Below are 20,868 nucleotides of genomic sequence, written 5' to 3'. Positions count from 1 at the left end.
CAATACCTATACTCATTACTTAAAAATGAGGAAATAACTACGGTTGAGTTTAGTTACCTTTGATATTTTAAGAATCGAGTGACCACACACGCCTAATTTTTGCCTTTTCTGTATCATTCAACGCTTTAGCTTTCCCTATATTAACTCAGTTGAATTGAAAATTGATTAAATTTATTATCGCAAAAATTAACACTGAAATTAAAGCGTGGTTTTTCCTTCCAGTTTAAAGAAAACAGCAAAGAAAAATAACGGTACACTTTCATAGCACAACAGTTTTTGTTTTAGGAGTGTAAATAAAGAAGAATAATATTCAGTTATATAATAATATAGAATAATATTCAGCACTGAAAGCTTACAGAGAGTGCTAATCGGTTGACGAAGCTATAGAGATGAAGAAGAGGAGGAGAGTGTCGAGCACCTTCTCTGTCACTGCCCAGCAATCAGTAGTCGCAGGCTCTTTTCTCTGGGAAAACTATTCTTTAATCATCGCTCAGAGCTGGTAAACATCGAATATGCGATGGCTACAGTAGCGAGGAAAAGGCAAAAAGAGATTATATGGTATCACAATGGGCCTTTAGGGCCTAAGTGAGCGGGTATATAACAATTACTCCAGCCTTTCTAACCTGACCTAACCTAAGCAGAGGAACTTTGCCAGCAGTCCTGTGGGATAGATTTACGCTTACTTTTCGTGGTCCAACGGTTCACGATGACACAACACTCACAATTTCACTTGAAATCGTTCTGATAGGCATGAACAGGTCGCGGTCAGCTAATGCAAAGATGTCGATCACTATTAAAGTATTTCTTTATGTTCCTCGTGTTTCGATGGTTTGTCTAGTTTTAGAGCATTCGTTACAAACTTTTCACCATCCCATTGATCTGAAAATGAATTTGTACGTTTTATAGGAAAATATTGGTATAACATCCCTTCAAAGATTTGTCAAAAGTTGATATCCTTTATGTATGCAGGAATCGAAAAAATCATCAAGAATAACGCGGATATTCAGGGTATGGAGTGTGCTCTAATCAACTCAATGCAATACGAGACCATAAATTAAAAAATATCAATATTTTTTACAAAATATTTCATGTTTTTATGAAGTTGTCTTATTTAAATGGTTTTTTTTTTGCATTATTATTATGTGAAACGTATGCATGTTTTGATATGAAATTAATTCAATGTCCTTAAAAGTATAAATATGTTTGTGCAATCATAACCCACAAATAAAAATAAGTCATTGAAAGTTGCACTATCGAGAAAAAAGGAGCCGTACTAATTAATATGGGTAGGGCTCGTATGTACCTATAGCATGTCTGTCAGGCCTCTTTCTTACAAAAAATAGCTATAATAAGGACCGTTGTAAAATTATGGTAATAATATTTTATTTACGGTACAATTAAAGAAATGATTGTTTTTTAAAACCGATCTTTCGATGTAGCACAATATTCAAGCTCGTTCAAATTTTGAATATCCTGTAGCTCCTGGAACTTCTCATGGTCTCGTATATGTGCGTAGTTAGCAGAAAGACACATGAGGTAATGCACAAGGCTGAGTATTACCAGCAAACTTGAGAGGGTAGCCAAAATAAACATAACTTCAGCATTCTCAACACCATCTTTGCAAAATGCTTTTATTTCGTACTTCTCGCATATTTTCATGTCCTCCAGTTTTGTATTCGGTGGAAACATAAAATCTATAGTTTAAGTAAATAAGAATTATTAGACTTTGTATTAATTAGATAAGCTTACGAAATTGTGTTAAGTCAATGCAGCTTAGCGAATGCTCCACACTTGAACACATGTTCCAGAAGCATGTGTAAGTAAAAGTCACAATAACCAGAAAACATAAGATGAGAGTCCAGATAAAGTTGAGAAAGTATGTAATGCCCATAAGTACAGCACACGATATACGTCCTCCTACTCTAGATCGCCAAGCTCTGTAGACTTTATAACGTGTAGCTCCCGTAGCTAGAAACCCAACAAAAAGTATCATAAAGCCAAGAGCAGCCATTCCGACAGCAATTATAATAAATATCATCTGCACAGCTTCGATCCTAAAAAGAATTTGGTTATGGCATTGATTATAATTGTTGGAAAAAATAAAAATGAAACCAACCATATAAGTCGTAGATGAAATACTTGATCCATCATTATCACTGTTAGTGAAGCGCCGCGATACATAGTCCCACAAAAAATGCCTACACCAAGTACACACATAAGTGTAGCTATCAAAGTAGCATACGGAATCCGCGCCATGCATGACTGCATATAGTCACCTAAAAGATCGTTAATATGGAGAACTAAGTTATAGTTATATACTCGTAGAAGCATTCAATTACTTAAAATAAAACAAGTATAAAAGCTAAAGTCGGGTGTCCCGACTTTGAAATACTCTGTACATATGTTAACAATAATTATAGAAAATAAAAAAAACTAACAAAATTAAAAAAAAAATTTTTGATCGATTTTACCTTTCTCGGTATTCAAACTCACGTAAATGGTGTATAATTGCACATTTACATAACAATTGCGTCTGTGTGAGTGTATGTATGCCTATGCGCATCTATTCGTGTCTGTGTAAACATGTGTGAGGTCAACCAAAGTACCAGCATCAACAACAGCCGCGGGCAGCGCTTGAGCAGCGCTGGAGCAGCAAATATATTTATGGCTATAACTTCTTGTTAAATCGGTCTATCATGATGAAACTTGGCGTACGGACACATAATTACTAACTGGGGGTATTTACAAAATTTTAGTTCGAAATTCCAAGAATTACGGGAGTTTGCGGGGGAGAGGGTGGGAAATTCCAAAATACGCATTTCCTGCGTATTCACACAAGGCATCTTGGACTAAAATTTGGTGTTCCTAGGTCTTATAGTCTCCGCGATATAGGCGATTATACGAATGGAAAATCGGGAAAACCCCCATAGGGGGGAAGTGGGGGGGGGGGGGGGGAACAAAAAAATAAAACAAACTCGTATGGAATACACACATAAGGCATCTTTGTGCAAAATTTGGTGTCTCTATCTCTTATAGTCTCTGAGATCCAGGTGTTCATATGGACGGACAGACAGACAGACATGGCTAGATCGACTCGTCTCGTCATGCTGATCAAGAATACATATACTTTGTGGGGTCTGCCACGCCTCCTTCTGCCTGTTACATTTTTCAGCTCCCGCAAATTTCATTACATTTCATGTACAGAGTATAACAAGATAGGTAAGCTAGATTTGAGCAGGCCCAACAATTTTTTTTCAAATTTTGCTTTATGTACACAGCTGGACAGTAAAATAGGTGAGCATATTTAAAACACAAAGCTTGGTGTTTATATATATTTAAATTTTTTTCGAGGAATAGGTTAGTTTTGAAAATAAACATACTTCAGCGACAAAACAAGTAATAAAAGGCTTTACCAACTATAAACAAAAGAGAACGCCACAGTCGAACAAGCAATCGTTAATACAGACAGTCAGACGGACGGACAGAGAAACAAACGGACATGGGTATATCGACTCGGCTTGTCACCCTGATCAAGAATATATACACTTTGTGCGCTCTGCCACGCCTCCTTCTGTCTGTTACATACATTCGCACAAAACTAGTATACCTTTTCAGCCTTTGGGTACATGGTATAAAAATAAGTAAGCCTTTAGTTAATACATAAAATACAAATGTTTTCGGATGGACAGAATAATAGATGTGTCGAACAAAAAGAGTAATGAATATTGAATTCTTGTTATTTATTTACTGAATTGATTAGAGCACACTTAATACCCTGAATATCTTCCATTATTCTTAATATATCTTCGATTCCTGCAGACATAAAGGATACCAACTTCTGACAAATATTTACAGGAACGTAAAAAATGTATATGCCAGAATTCCCCTCCTTCCTGAGTGGGGACTCACACGCGATTGTACATGAAATGTACAAAAGTATCATCGGGGGCCACAGAAAATTACGGCAGTTTCGGCTATACTTGTTTTTGAAAACTCTGAAAAAATACGTTGGTGCCACAGTACTTCGAAAGATTTAATTTTTTGGAACTTCCTCTCCAATGCAGCTGTGAGACACAGCTGACTGTCGACGCTTACATTTGACTATTCCTATATAAAACATGTAAAGCACTCAGCTGTCAGCAACAGCTGACTGACGACGATTACATCTGTCTGACTAATTGTGCTTAAATTCTGTAACATACTAAGTTAAATAAAAAACAAATATGTCATTTGCTTTAGTATTTGTTATCCCGCGAGCATTTTCGGAAACGCCAATTAATTATTGAAACAAGAGAAAACGCTACAGTCGAGCAAGCCCGACAGTGTAATACCCTGTACCCAGGTAAACTTCCGTCACTGAGTAATATGCGCCCATAGCATCAGCAAAAATAGGAAGAAGAAGAGCGAACTTGTTGCTGCAGTTTGGTGGGGTTGTACTGGCGAGAATTTGTTTCGCTAATAACTTTTCTTAGAATCGACCGAATTGGATAAAATTAGTAGATAATTATATATAAATTATGTGTGCAAAGTTTGGTTTAGGTAGCATTTGAAATGTGGACGCTATTGACGAAATTCTGTAGCGGGGGAAGGGGGGCGAAATTCCAAAAAATAAAATAAACTCGTCCTTTCTCGGACCTAGGAGAATCTGGATACCAACTTTGGTTATTCTAGCTCTTATAGTTTCTGAGATCCTTGCGTTCATCCAGGCGGACGGACAGACCGACGGACGGACATGTCTAGATCGATTTCTCTCGTCATGATGATTCAGAATATATATACTTTATGGGGTCGGAGATGCTTCCTTCTGTATATTACATACTTTGCACAAACCTAATATACCATTTTTACCCTACGGGTACAGGGTATAACAACTACCCTGTAAAAGAATTATATGTGCAAAAATTGTTGTCCTTGTTCCTCATTGAAAAATAACGGTACTCTCTTTTTTGGTATGCAGTTTTTATACCCTGTACCCAAAGGGTGAAAGGGTATACTAGTTTAGTGCGAATGTATGTTACAGGCAGAAGGAGGCGTGGCAGACCCAATAAAGTATATATTGATCAGGATGACAAGCCGAGTGGATATAGCCATGTCCGTCTGTTCGTCCGTCAGTCTGTCCGTCTGTCTGTATGAGCGCTGGGATCTCAGAAGCTACAAGAGCTAGAGTGACCAAACTTGGTATCCAGGTTCCCCTGAGCCCTAGGCGAGTCAAGTTTATTTTTTTTATTCTGATACATCCCCCACTGCCCCGCAATTTGTATTTTTTCCATAGCTCCCGTAATTCTGGGAACTTCGAACTAAAACTTGGTAACTACATCCCGTTAGTGTGCCTGTATGCCAAGTTTCATCATGTTACGTCAATTATGAAGAAAGTTATACCCATAAATAAAATCGCTGCCCATGATCTGATTGTAGCTCTGACCGCAGCTCTTGTTGTTGTTGCTGCTTTGGTTCAACTTTGTGCTGCATACATACACGCATATAAACACGCACAGACACTGTACATGAACATGTCTCAATTTTTGTATATATGTATCGAATAATTTGTATTTAATTTAATAAATTATTTAATATAATTTTTTTTTAATTAATTTAAAATTTTTTTTGCTTTTTGGTGGGAGGTACAGGGTATTTCAGAGTTGAGCCTGATCGACTTTAGCATTCCTTTCTTGTTTTCTTTTAAGTATTTTGTACATGTTTTCAGTGGAATATTCTTCCATCCATGATAAACCATAAAGTCGAGTATTTCATAGAAAATAATTATAGGTGCAAAACGACTTAGCTGTTTTATTTCTGTGTTAAAGTGAACAAATAATTTTAATTTCTTTTTCAAGTATAACTATAGTAAAAAAGTGAGTAAAGGATTGCGTAAAGTTAAGAAAATCTAGAGTTTATTAACATTAGTTATTTTAATAGTAAGAAATGCCACATAGAACGAAATTTTCGGATACGGACAGTGAGCGATGCTGGTATAAAAATTGACCAAATAGCTTCTGCCATAAATCAGCATCACAATGCAGTAGCAAACTTTTCAAAAAGATTGAGATAATTATGGCGTTCCGCAGCCAAGCGGTCAAATTGCGATCGTAGATGAGCGGACTAAAGGGCACATCCGTCACAATAGCATGAGCTGTAGGAAAATAAAGGTGGAATTAGAGCTGACTATCACTAGACAACGTGTGCAGCAAATAATGAAGCACCACCTTGGCTTTGATTATGTCGAAAAGCTCACCAAACCTCGGCTATAGCAACGGAACAAAGATGCACGTATAGCATATATATGTATAGCGCTATACCGAGCACACCCAGGGCGGGTATCATCAGAGCCGTAGGTTCCAGACCAGATCCTCCGTATTTTCCAACTGTGCAATCCGCAACTAAAGACGGACGACTCGTGTGTGGTCAAGGTAGAGCAGACAGCGGGGCCCACACGTCAAGTCGTCCTGGTCATAAATAAAGGCGGAAGAGCTGAGCAAGAATGGCGGTCTGGTGAACTACGGTTACAAGACGGTAATCGTACGAGTCTACCGCGGTGACGGGTTAACCCTTATAGATAGGTTCACCACAGCTTGCGAAACCGTGCAACAAAAATAATGCCCCATCGGCAAGCCGAGGTGAAAACTGAAGCCTCCCTGTTGGACTCCCTAAGAATAAAGGCCAGGACTCTCTTTAATGCAGCCAGATCCCAAAGAGGTAAACAACACTGGCTCGCATACAAAACCAACCCGTCAGAGTACAAGAAAATACTCAGGCAGGCGAAGCGATCCTCCTGGCAAAAATTTTGCTCGGATATCGAAAGCACCTCCGATGCCGCACGGCTACGAAATGTGCTTTCAAAAACTCCCACCCCATTAGGATATCTACAAAAGCAGGACAAGTCATGGACAACCTAAAGGGAAGAGTCACTTCAGCTGCTTCTGAATAACCACGTTCCCGGTTGCGCAAGCACAAAACCAACCAGTAACCCGACAAGCACAGGGATGAACTCAAGTACCTCTGGAATTGCTATCTCACAGCAACATCAGATGGGCTATAAGAAGTTTCAAACCACACAAATCGGCAGGGTCGGACAATATTATTCCGACTCAGCCCGTTCACACAGGGGATACCACCGTCCACTGGCTGGCAGATATCTTCCGTAAAATTATCTCCACCGGAATCATGGCTAAGATCAAAAGTGGTCTTTATGCCCAAAGGGGGTAAAGCCTCTTATACAACTCCAAAAGACTATAGACCTATAAGTCTCTCGTCCTTCCTAAAGAAGACGCTAGAGAGACTACTAGGCCTCTATCTCCGTAGCATAGCCCCGCTCTCGGAGCTATCGCGCTAGCATGCCTACTGCAAAGGCAGATCGACAGAGACGGTACTACATGTGGTCATATCAGATATCAAGGAATATACCCGAGCAGCCTTCTTAGACATAGAAGGCGCCTTTAACAACGTGTCCCCAAACACAACCACACGCTCACTCACCGATCTGGATCCTTCGTAATTCTACGAGTTAGACAGCTTTAAACAAAGCGATCTAGTAGTGCTATGGAACGTGGAGATAAACTCACTGCTTGTATCCTTAGAAGACATTGGAGGATGCCGTGATGTTGCATAGCAATATTTTTTTCGGGAAGATTTCCTCAGAGACTGTGAACGCATGACTGATGCCCTTAGCACATTAACAAAATGGGTGACGCGAGTGGCCTCGGCGTCAACCCCAGTAAAACTAAACTTGTACTCTTCACTAGGAAGTACAAAAAGGCTAAATAAAGTTCAACGACACGCTGAACTTACCACCTCGGGGCGCTAAGCAAGCACCCCAAGTGATTCTCTATATACGATTCTAGCAATTCTCCCTACTCTGCGCATGAGAGAAACTACGCAGTGGTCAATGGTAGTTGCTGGCCCCGCCAACATACTCCAGGGAAACGACCTCATCCCCTCAGTCACTGACTACTACACTCCTAAGGAGTAACTCCACACTCCTTTCTACACCATTATTCCCTCTAGGGAATAATAGACTCTTGGTCCACTGGGCCCAAACAACTATATTAGAGTCCTCACTGATGGTTCCAAGTTAGACAACCGCGTCGGCAGCGGCGGCTACTATGAAACACTCAATATAAATAAACAAATCCTTCAGACTCCCAGACCAGGCGGAAATTCTCGCTATTCAGGAGGCTCTCATTACTATGATAAGCATAGAAATTGAAAACATCTCCATCTATTCGGATAGCCTAGTGGCTATTAAAGCCGGTATTGCAGTAATATCCAACTCAAAAATAGTGCAGAATTGTCGCAGATCTCTTCACGAGCTGACAGCTCTCGGTATACCTCGTTTGGTTCCCAGGACACAAGGACATTAAGGGAAACTGTAAAGCTGACAAGATACGGTACTATCGCCCTTATACTTCCGGATAAGGAAAGCAGCTGTATGCCGATGGCCAGCTGTAAACTAATAGTCAGGAACCACTTCGAATCGAATGTGGACCGGCGATCTTCACGCCCACGCTTAGCAAAGCTCTGCAAGCTTAGTAGAAGCCACTGCTCGGCGACAATCAGAGCCATTACCGAGCACTGGCTGGTAGGCGTTCATGTCGCCGGGCTAGGGCTCCATTACAACGACTTTTGTCCCAGCTGTACAGACGAGGAAGAGGAGGAAACTGTATCTCACCTCTTTTGGGACTGTCCAGCTCTACTAAGAACAAGACGGCGGCTCTTAGGAGAAAATTTCCACCCAACCTTATCGGCATTGTCCAATAAGAGGCCGAGGAATATTTTCAAATTCATCCAAGCCTATGGATGGATATAGTTCATGCGCAGACACGCAGATTCCATGGGTGACGGGACTGTGAATAGTCCAAGCGGTAACACAATGGGCCATAATTTGGCATAACCTAACCCTCAAGTTATTTGGTGATAAGGCTGGTTTCTTCTTTTTCAATTCAAATCGCAAAATTTGTGGTAGATTGTAAAAAGACGATTGGGACTCCACGAATCGGTACCAGCAAACCAGCATGATCTGTGGCAGAGAATCCAGCATGAGCGGCAAAGGAAATTATAGAAAATTTAGTCGAAAGTATGCCAATGGAATGAAAAACGTAATTAAAAATAACAAAGTAAAAAAATAAAATAAAAAATTTTGCTTGGATTCTGATAAGCATTGTTCGAAAGTTGCAAAATGAGTACATCCTAGTTGTTTTTGTTTTTAATTTTTCTACGTTAAGAATAACATGATTATGTTTTGTTTTGTACATGGATGTGTTAAGATATATTGAGAGAATAAACATAAAAAAGTTGGCTTCATTTGCTTTGCTAATAACTTTTTTAGGCGGGCCAATACTCAAATGTTGCACACATGTACTCATTTGTACACGCCACTGTACAAGGTGTGTTCAAAAGTAAACAGGACTTAAAAAAAAAACAGAACAAATGGGGTTTTCGGCAAAAGCAATTATTTTATTCAAAATAGTCTCCTTCTGCTTCAAAACAGTTTTTTGCACGATCTAAAAGCATGTCGAACGAGTGTTTTAGCTCGTTGGCCGGTATGGCCGGCAAGCCTTTTGAATGGCCTCTACGTCTGCATAACGCTTTCCTTTCATGGGCAAATGCATTTTTCCGAAAAGGTAGAAGTCGCACAGTGCCATATCAGGTGAATACGGAAAATAATCGGTCACAAGCTTCGATCGATTCTGAGCAATTTTTGGTCGTCAGTCAATTTGTGCGAAACAAACCGTGCACACACCTTTCGTAAGCCCAAATGTTCGGTCAAAATGCGAAAATCGATGTTTTTGGGATGTTCAATTCCATTTCCATCAATTTCAATGATTGTACTCTTCACTAGGAAGTACAAGTAAACAGGCTGATTTTTGATGAATTCACGCAGTTTCGATGGAATTTTCGGTTTCGGTTTATTGGCCCACATGTTGATCGTCATTTATGTCCACACGACCAATCATCGCCATAAACTTGTTCCATCAATTAAAACGTTTCGGTAAAAGTTTTACCAATTTTAAAACAAAATTTTATGTTGGCTCTTTGTTCGAAGCTCATTTTCGCACCGATAACACAAACATACTGACACTTAACACGCAATAACTTCACTTTCAATCGATGAAATGTCATGAAATTCTCACTGAACAATCGTTAAAAATAGCAGATTCTGACGCACTAGTCGACATATAGATAGCGCCACCAGGGGCGCTAGATTTAAAAAGGTCCTGTTTACTTTGGAACGCACCTTGTAGACGCAATTGCTTTGTGCATGCGCAATTATATACCCTTAACGTGAGTTCGAATACCGAGAAAGGTAAAATCGATCAAAATACATAAAATGTACAAGAGTATATTAGGTTTGTGGGAGCTGAAAATGTAACAGGCAGAAGGAGGCGTGGCATACCCTACAAAGTATTGTGGTGGGGTTTGCACCACAAGTAAAACACACGTCCGCTCCGTTTGCCAATCTGTTATATAGTATATATATATTTGATCATCATGACGAGACGAGTCGATCTAGCCCTGTCTAGCCCATATTTTAGTATTTTGGAATTTCCCTTCCTCCCTGCCTCTCCCATGCAAATCGCGATTTTCTCTAACTCCCGTAATTCTTAGAATTTCGAATTACCCCCAGTTAGTAATTATGTGTCCATATGCCAAGTTTCATCATGATAGACCGATTTTAATTTTAAGTTATAGCCATAAATATATTTGCTGCTCCAGCGCTGCCCGCGGCTGTTGTTAATGCTGGTGCTTTGCTTGACTGCACACATGTTTACACAGACACGAATAGATGCGCATATGCATACATACACTCACACAGACGCAATTGCTTTGTATATGTGCAATTATACACCCTTTATGTGAGTTCAAATACCAAAAGAGGTTACATCGATCAAAAATTTTTTTTTTAATTCTCTTACTTTTTTTAATTTCTATAATTATTCTAACGTATGTACATAGTATTTCAAAGTCGAGACACCCGACTTTAGCTTTTTACTTGTTTTTTTTTTTTATTTAAATATTATTAATAGAAAACAATGTAATTCGTTTTAAAATATATATTAAGAGTATCAACAAATTGGCGTTTAAATGTTTTCTCTAACGTTCATATTTCTATGCATACCAGCCACTTCGACTGAGTCGGAGAGAATGTTCAGCAAGGCCTCATCATTAGCGACAGAAGAGCTTCGCTAAAGCCAAAAAACGTTGATAACGTTCCTCAACAGAAACTTATGGATCTCAAATTGGCACTATTTATAAGTAAGTTGGAAAAATAATGTTAATTATTGTTACATTAGTAATAATGTGACTAATTACTGTGAAATGAAGTGTTCCTGAGTTTAGGAGTAAGTTTAGTTTCGAAGTATTTTTATTTGAAAAAACATTGTTAAGTTTTTTTACATTAGTAATAATGCGACTAATAATTGTGAAATGAATGAAAGTGTTCCTTAGTTTAAATAACAAGAGAGAACGCTACAGTCGAGCAAGCCCGACAGTGGAATACCCTGTACCCAGGTAAACTTCCGTCACTGAGTAATATGCGCCCAAAGCAGCAGCAACAAGAGGAAGAAGAAGGAGTTTGGTGGGGTTGTACTGGCGAGAATTTGTTTCGCTAATAACTTTTCTTAGAATTGACCGAATTAAATAAAATTAAACAACAGTAGATAATTATATATATATATGATGTGTGCAAAGTTTGGTTTAGGTAGCATTTGAAATGTGGACGCTATTGACGGAATTCAAAAAAAATTAAATAAACTCGTCCTTTCTCGGAGCTAGGAGAATCTGGATACCAACTTTGGCTATTCTAGCTTTTATAGTTTCTGATATCCTTGCGTTCATCCAGACGGACGAACGGACATGTCTAGATCGATTTCTCTCGTCATGCTGATTCAGAATATATATACTTTATGGGGTCGGAGATGCTTCCTTCTGCCTGTTACATACTTTCCACAAACCTAATACCCTACGGGTATAGGGTATAAAGAGAATTGCAAATGTTGAAAAAACGATACTATCGATAGTATCGAATTTTTGTTGAAAAACTTCGAGAATATCGAAAGTCTCAATTGTCGATAGTTTCCCAGCTCTACAGTGCAGTAATAAGTTAAAGCAGCAAGAACAATTGTAGTTTGAAATTCCAAGAACAATGGGAGTTATAAAAAATCGCGAATCATACCAGCATCGAAAAAAAAAATAATGTCTCAAATCCTTGCGTTCATACAGACAGGCGGACAGACGGACATGGCCATAACGACTCGTCTTGTCATCCTGATATATACAACATAAATATATACATATACAACAATATACAAGTATGTATATACTTTGTGGGGTCTGCCACACCACCTTCTGTGTGTTACCTGCATTTCCACTAAGCTAGTATACCATTTTACCCTTTGGGTACAGGGTATAATTATATTGATCCGAAAAGGCAAAAGCCTAGAATTTTTTAGTAGTTGATTACATACTCAATGCTTAAGAATTGTAACTCACAACCAGTTGAATCTCACAAACTAGTACCAATTCTAAGGGCCGTATGAAAGTTCTAAAGTCATTGAGAATGATCGATATGTTGTACAAAATTTAGAAGGCTTCCAACAAACATACAAGGTGCGTTCCAAAGTAAACAGGACTTTTTGAATCTAGCGCCCCCTGGTGGCGCTATCTATATGTCGACTGGTGCGTTTGAATCTGCTATCTTTATCGATTGTCCAGTGAGAATTTCATGACATTTCATCGATTGGAAGTGAAGTTATTGCGTTTTAAGTGTCAGTATGTTTGTGTTATCGGTGCGAAAATGAGCTTCGAACAAAGAGCCAACATAAAATTTTGTTTTAAAATTGGTAAAACTTTTACCGAAAATTGATGGAACAAGATTATGGCGATGATTGCCTATCCCGTAGCAGAGTGCACGAGTGGTTTAAACGGTTTCAAAGTGGTCGTGAGGACATAAATGACGATCAACATGTGGGCCAATCAAAATTCGTGATCATCAAAAATTCCATCGAAACTGCGTGAATTCATCAAAAATCAGCCGAAATCATTATTGAAATTGATGGAAATGAAATTGAACATCTCCAAAACATCGATTTATCGCATTTTGACCGAACATTTGGGCTTACGAAAGGTGTGTGCACGGTTTGTTCCGCACAAATTGACTGACGAACAAAAATTGCTCAGAATCCAACATTGGAAGGACATAATTAAAGAGATCAAAAAGGACAAAAACTTCCTTTACAATATTGTGACTGGTGACGAAACGTCGTGTTTCCAATATGATCCCGAAATGAAACACCAGAGTGCTGAATGGAAGGCAAAAAATCGCGCATAGAGAAGTCTAAAGTGAAGACAATGCTGATTTGTTGTTATGATTCCAAGGGTATTGTCCACAAAGAATTTGTTCCACCCGGCCAAAACGTTAATGCCGTATTCTACCTTGGAGTTTTGAAGCGTTTGGTGCACCGTATTCGACGTGTTCGGCCCGAATATCGCGAAGATGAAAGTTGGCGTTTGTTGCACGATAATGAGCCGTCTCATCAATCGACGCTTGTGACCGATTATTTGACCAAAAATCACATTTTAACCATTAACCACTCGCCGTATTCACCTGATATGGCACCGTTCGACTTCTAAAGGCTTGCACCATCATACTGGCGGCCATACCGGCCAACGAGCTAAAACACTTGTTCGACATGCTTTTGGATCGTGCAAAAAGTTGTATTGAAGCAGAAGGAGACTATTTTGAATAAAATAAATTGATTTTGCCGAAAAAACCGTGGATTGATGATAAATCAGTAATAATATAGAAAATCCAAATTTTATTGCAAATGTAACAGAAAACGAGTCCAGAGAGAACACTACAGTCGAGCAAGCCCGAAATTTCAAAGTACACATTTTCTTCGTATTCATATAAGGCATCTGCGACTAAAATTTGGTGTCCCTAGCTCTTATAGTCTCCGAGATATAGGCGGTTATACGAATGGAAAATCGGGAAAACCCCCATGGGGGGAAAGTGGTGGGAAAATCAAAAAAATAAAACAAACTTGCACAGCGTACACACATAAGGCATCTTTGTGCAAAATTTTGTGTCTCTAGCTCGTATAGTCTGACAGAAGGACATACAGGGCTAGATGGACTCGTCTTGTCATGCTGATCAAGAATATATATACTTTGTGGGGTCTGCCACGCCTCCTTATCATTATTATCCTTACATTTTTCAGCTCGCGCAAACCTAATATATTCTTGTACATTTTATATACAGATTATAACAAGTGGAGAAGCTAAAGTCGGGGGTCCCGACTTTGAAATACTCTGTACATATGTGTAGAATATTTATAAAAATGTAACAAATTTAAAAATGTTTTTGGTTCTTTGCACATTTACATAGGAATTGTGTCTATGCGAGTGTATGCATGTCTATTCGTTTCTGTGTGAGCATATATGCAGTACAATGTTGAAACAAAGCAGCAACAACAACAACTGCGGGCAGCGCTGGGGCAATTATCACATTTGTGGTTATAAGTTCCTGCTAAATCGGCCTATAATGATTAAACTTGGTATTCGGTCTCATAATCACGAATTGCGGTGATGAGGGGGAGAGAAGGAATTTCCAAAATTTACATTTTTTGTTACATTTTTCAGTTTGCACAAGGCTAATATACTCTTGAACATTTCATGAACAGAGTATGCATATTTGTTGATGTGGCAACGCTCTGATAGCAACACTCGTCGTAGGCTAGCACCATCTGCTAGCACAGCGCTGCTGGCGTCAGCATCCTCTCTCCCACACATTAGTTAGTTAAGCCTATACGAATGTAATTAGGTTAAGTCAGTACATGATTGCCAATGAATATACGTACAAGTTCACGTACCACTAAAAAGTGAGGAACCGCCATTTTCGTTTTTGGATATTCATCCCCATCGCCCCACGCCAACAATATTAAATGTTACATACTATATGTACATAAGTGCTAATTAATTAAAAATTATTTAACATTTTTAAAAGTAATTTTTTCTTTGTTTAGTACATTTGGCAAGGGTGTAGGCAGGAGGGTGGGCAGGGAGGTGCCGTTGCCCCCCCTAGAAAAAATTTTTCCATATAAAGTCGACCACACGTTCATTATTATGACGCACTATTTCGCCTTAAAATGGATCTGAGTTGGATTTGTTGAATTTTGTTCATTCATCATATGCATAAGGTATTATTTAAATGCATCGTGCACTATTTAATCAAAATTTTGATTTTTTGGCCCCACCTTTGGTAAAAGCTGACTACGCCCTTGACATTTGGCATTAGGGTTTTCATTAGTAACTTTATGCAGCAACAACAAATTACAAAGAACGCAAATATCAAATAGTTGGGGACATCATATACACTCATATACACACTCACACGCAGAACAAGGAACAGTTCGTGTCTAAAGAGAAACATGCATGCATATGTACATACATATGTATGTTTGCCAGTGTACGTACATATATAGCATGTATGTACATTCGTATGTATGTATGTATACATTGGACAATCGAGCACTGTTGTTTGATTGTAATAAATAATGTTCTATGGTTTTAAATCAAATTTTTAAAACGAAAAACAACAACAACTGCAAGTCATTGGCTCGAGCTTCTTCTTTCGTTTTGATCATTTACGCCTGTTAATTTCAAAGGCAAAATGCCAAAAGTTTACAATTACCGTCACTAGGCAACGATTGCGTAAGCGATAGTAAAGCAGAAACCGCGTTGCGGGCAGATGTACATATGTATGTTTGTATATGATTTGTTCTAATTGATCTCAATAAATTATAAGATGTTATTATTTAAATTTTCTGTTAATTGCTTTCAAACTTCGATGGAATTATTGATTGTATCGACGGATTCAACTATCGATAGTTTTGATGCTCTAGCACATAGAGCATCCGACACATGCCCATCTCTAGCATCTCAGCTGATCGCATATTTACAGAGACTTACCGTTTTAGTGTTAGCTAACAACGCTACAAATGTATTCTGAACAAATCTAAGTGTCATTTACCGTTAAGAATATTTTGTGAGTGTATTCATGCTATTTACAAAAGCAGAAACACACCTTTTACATTCACAACAATCATATTTGGAATTGAAGACACAAATTAGTGTTGAATTAAAAAATTTAATACATACTTATATATGTATGTATTTGTATAGGCGGATAACGCCTTCATGAAAAATTTAAATGTATGTACATATCAGCGTTGCCGAACGCTCCAATTTTGGCGGGACGTCCCGATTTATAAATCAAAATTAAATGTCCCGCGTCGGACTTTTCGGGGATAACTCGACCGTGCGTACAACATGGTGAGGAAGCACACAGTTAAGTCAGGTCTGGCAGTCCGTCCGGTGCGCAACGAAGATATGTACATATGTATGTATGTACGTATAACCATACATAGTACTTTTTGTACTATATTTACTATTTGGAAAATGAACTCTATAAAAAACTTTAGAGAGCGTCGAAAGAAGAATATCATATAGTAAATAAACTTATAATTATAACCACATTTTACTTAGCCCAGCAAAGACGGGCAAGACCTGCTAGTTTTGCATACGGGCACATAATCACTAACGGGATGTACCTCATGCAAGGAAGTATATGTGCATAAATGTTTGAATGTCTCTCATCTTTAGTTTTACCGATACATTTGTTATACTCTGTACATAAAATGTACAAGAGTATATTAGGTTTGCGGGAGCTGAAAATGTAACGGGCAGAAGGAGGCGTGGCAGGCCCCACAAAGTATATATATTCTTGATCAGCATGACGAAACGAGTCGATCTAGCCGTGTCTGTTTGTCCGTCCGTATGAACACCTGGATCTCAGAGACTATAAGAGGAAGAGACACCAAACTTTGCACAAATATGCGTTATGTGTGTACGATGTGTAAGTTTGTTTTATTTTTTTTGATTTTCCCACCATTTTCCCCCCATGGGGGTTTTCCCGATTTTCCATTCGTATAATCGCCTATATCTCGGAGACCTATAAGACCTAGGAACACCAAATTTTAGTCGCAGATGCCTTATGTGAATACGCAGAAAATGTGTATTTTGTATTTTTTAATTTTGTTAATTTTTTTTTATTCTATAATTATTGTAAACATATGTACAGAGTATTTCAAAGTCGGGACACCCGACTTTAGCTTTTTTACTTGTTTTTGGTATGCAGAATTGTGTTGTTGTAGTCTATTTTGAGAATGACTGTGCAAAATTTTGCTTTGGTCGCCATTCTTAGTACAGTTTATAAATTTGTTTGGTGTATTTGATTTACTTAGAAAAACAGCGATTAGAGTGCCTTTGACGGTCAGTGTGATACAAAAATTATGTGTTTTCATTAAAACGTTTATAAATTATTTTAAAACAAGAAAGGAATGCTAAAGTCGAGCAGGCTCAACTCTTAAATACCCTGTACCACCCCACAACAAAATAAATTAATTTAATTATGTAATTAATTAATTAAATTAAATATAAACAAGAGAGAACGCTACAGTCGAGAAAGCCCGACAGTAAAATAGCCTGTACTCTCCACAAAAAAGGAAAATTTAAAAAAAAAATTATTAATAAAATTAATTAATTAATTAATTAAAGTAAATTAGAAGACATGTTTTTGTTCAGTTTTAACATACATTCAGTTTAGCATACATTTACATCACGTGCCAATGCGTGTTTATATACGTGTATGTCTACAGCACAAAGTTGAACCAAAGCAGCAACAACAACAACAGCTGCGGGCAGCGATACCGGCAGTGCTGCGCATGAGCACCGATTTTAGTTATGGTTAATTTCAAAATTCCAAGAATTGCGGAAGTTGTAAGAAAAAACACGAATTGCGGGGGAGTGGAGTGGTGTATCAAAATAAAAAAACAAACTTGACCTGACTAGGGCTTAGGGGAACCTGGATGCCAAGTTTGGTAATTCTAGCTCTTATACTTTCTGAGATCCTTGCGTTCATACAGACAGACGGACATGGCTATATCGACTCGGCTTGTCATGCTGATCAAGAATATATATACTTTGTGGGGTCTGCCACGCCTCCTTCTGTGTGTTACATGTACACTCGCACAAAACTAATATACCCTTGTACAGGGTATAAAAACCGAGGTAAACTGGTGCACTGATTTTTAATATTGAATGTTCATACGAAATGTGGATTTTACCACCTTTCCTTACCACGTAGAATGCATTTAACAGCGGATGATCGTGGAAAATAAGATGAGAGGAAAAGTTACAAAAACAGCTGATATAGCTGCCAGAGTCAATCGACACCGAAACACAATAAAAAATTTTCTTAAGAACCCTGATTCTTATGGTGAGATGAAATTAGGCGTCTTGCTGTTCAAAAGGACATGTCTTGTAACGAGATAAGGGGTCATTTAGATCTCAATGTTACTAGAAGACGAGTCCACCAAATTCTGGTTGAAAATATTAACGCTAAATATACTTCCCGAGAGCCAGTACCTAAGCTTTAGAATTTGCTGAAAGGCAAAAATTTTGTACAAATAAATTTCGCAATATTATTCTTTCCTACGAGAAAAACGTAAATTAGACGCCCAAGATGGCTGCCATAAATATTTTTCGCAATTTCAAGACCTGGATTGGTTTTATTCCAACCAAGTGAACTTATTGCGGGAGACCTTTACGAAGAATATTGGATTTTCAACAGGACAATGCCCCAATTCACACTGCACGCCCTACTATAGCATTTCTCTCTTTATGAAATATACTTTTCTAGAGCCCGAACTCAAACCAGATTGAAGACCAAAGTTTAAAGGAATGGACGGCAGTTTGACACAATAAAGCAGATTAAAGATGTTTTAATTGCGGAATGGGGACAAATCAGTCCATCAACTCCAAGAGAATTGGCCAACGCAATGCCTAACCGCCTAATAAAGATTATAACGGAAAATGGGGAGCATATAAGTAAGCTATTAAGATAATCTTTTTTTTTAAGTTTTATATATTTATCGAATCTTCTCTCACGGAGACTTACGATAAGTAGTCAAATCTTAATCTAATATAGTTCCTTAATTAATTACAATTAAATATTTGAATTACGGCTCCATCTGTTATTCCTGGGTGGGGAGGTCTATTCGTCGGAGTCGTATATGGCTAGCCTGCTAAGTTAAATTCTGCGCAAATATATTTGGATGGTTCCGAAGCTTAAGCTGGTACTTTACTTTTACCTTGGCTATTTCATCTTTAACAGATCTCACATTTAAATCTTTCTGGATATTTTCACTCCGTATATACCTGGGTGCCCAGGTATCTTCGATTAATTCTAAATTACTAATCGACGCGTTTCCCCATAGTTCAGAGCCATATGTCCAAATTAGTTTGAGAACTGCACTGTACAAAAGTACTCCAGTTTTAGTGGTGAACGGACGTTTATAAGCCAATGTATATTAATAGCTTTTAGTTTCTGTTGATCCCTCTTCGCTTGGATGTGTTTGCGCCAAGTAAGCCGTCTATCCAAATGGACACCAAGGTAAGTTACATCGTTTTTTTGTGGAATATTGATGTTGTTTAGCGACAATGGAACACAAGTTTGTTTATTAAGGGTAAAGGTGACATGTTTGCACTTTTGCTCGTTTACATGTATGCGCCAGTCTGCTAGCCATTTTTCTATGGCCACGAGGTGAGATGATAAGAGTTCTGTAGCTCTTGTTGGGCACTTGAAGCGACTTAGGATGGCAGTATCATCAGCAAATGTCGAAATTGTTGTATGACTGTTTGTCGGTATATCTGCTGTGTATATGATATACAGTGTCGGTCCAAGCACGCTCCCTTGGGGTACACCAGCTTCAATTGGATGGTATTCGGAGATGAAATCTGTGCATCTAACTGCCAAACTTCTTTGCTGTAGGTATGACTCCAGAATTTTATGGATATTCTGTGGAAGTAATATTTTGATTTTGTGAACTAAGCCATCCAGCCAATCGCGGTCAAAGGCTTGGGCGACATCCAGAAAAACACCGAAGCAATACTCTCATTTTTCAAATGCATTTCGTGTCGCAGAGGTTATTCGGTTGACTTGTTCAATGGTTCCATGTTTTTCGCGAAAACCAAATTGGTACCTCCATGAGCCTTACTATCGGGATGATTGGTCGCATAGAAGTTGTAGCCATGGAGATGAAAATAATTTTTGTTTGTTAGGTGAGGCTCTGATATGAGCATGGGGTCAATGTCATGTTTTTGAAGATCTGCAAGAGCTCGCATTTGTGCTGTGAAATGCCATTCGCATGCCTGACACACTTTTTTAGTGAAGCCATTTAAGTTAATTTCTGTTTGAGTAGTAATTCCAGGAGGAGATTTTGATTGCGCATAATTTCCTGCATCGTTTGTTGTATTGCTACCATTGTATTTATTTGAGTTGCTAGAATTGATTCAATTCCACTAGGCAATTGAGATGGATTTGCACTGGTATGTTGGGCAGTAGTTTCTGGCCCCGGTTGCGATGTCTGACGATTCATTATTCCTGGTTAGTTTAGAGACTGAGGCGTACGACTCGTTGGCGTAACTTAACGCCTTACCAAAAGATACTCCTGGAATCGTAGTTGATGGTATGTATGGCAAGTTTTGTCGGATGATTGGATATCGAGATGCGGATATTTGTTGGCTTAGGCGACTTTTTAACTTTTTGTAGACAGGGCAACTTCTGGCAGTGTGGGTGTGAGGGGTCCTCCTTATTTACAGGGTAAGGCTCATTGGGATGTACATCCCCGCAGGCAACACAGACTGCGCGTAGGGTGCAATAGGTTTTGGTGTGCCCATATTCCTGGCAGTTTGTGCATTGAACAGGTCCATTTCGTTTATGCGGTTCCTCAACGGTGATTTTACGGTGCAGTA

General features: G+C 38.6%; 1 protein-coding gene across 4 annotated transcripts in view; it reads right to left on the bottom strand.

Annotated features, from left to right (window-relative positions):
• Nucleotides 1–1,366: 1,366 nt before the first annotated feature.
• Nucleotides 1,367–20,868, bottom strand: part of LOC115628160 (neuronal membrane glycoprotein M6-a) — a 34,797-nt gene continuing 15,295 nt past the window's right edge. For all 4 annotated transcript variants that reach the window (XM_030524132.1, XM_030524133.1, XM_030524134.1 and 1 more), the window contains 3 exons: nucleotides 2,117–2,276; nucleotides 1,750–2,054; nucleotides 1,367–1,694 (listed from right to left, as the gene is read on the bottom strand). In XM_030524132.1, the coding sequence (XP_030379992.1) occupies nucleotides 1,417–1,694; nucleotides 1,750–2,054; nucleotides 2,117–2,276 (743 nt within the window). In that variant the 3' untranslated portion in view covers nucleotides 1,367–1,416. The remainder of the gene's footprint in view (nucleotides 1,695–1,749; nucleotides 2,055–2,116; nucleotides 2,277–20,868) is intronic.

This window comes from Scaptodrosophila lebanonensis, unplaced genomic scaffold (genome assembly GCF_003285725.1).
Source record: "Scaptodrosophila lebanonensis strain 11010-0011.00,11010-0021.00 unplaced genomic scaffold, SlebRS2 tig00000110-arrow-arrow-pilon, whole genome shotgun sequence".
NCBI classification, from domain to species: Eukaryota; Metazoa; Arthropoda; class Insecta; order Diptera; family Drosophilidae; genus Scaptodrosophila; species Scaptodrosophila lebanonensis.
Note: the sequence above shows the minus strand (reverse complement) of the source record. Positions and strands in the feature narration are given on the sequence as shown.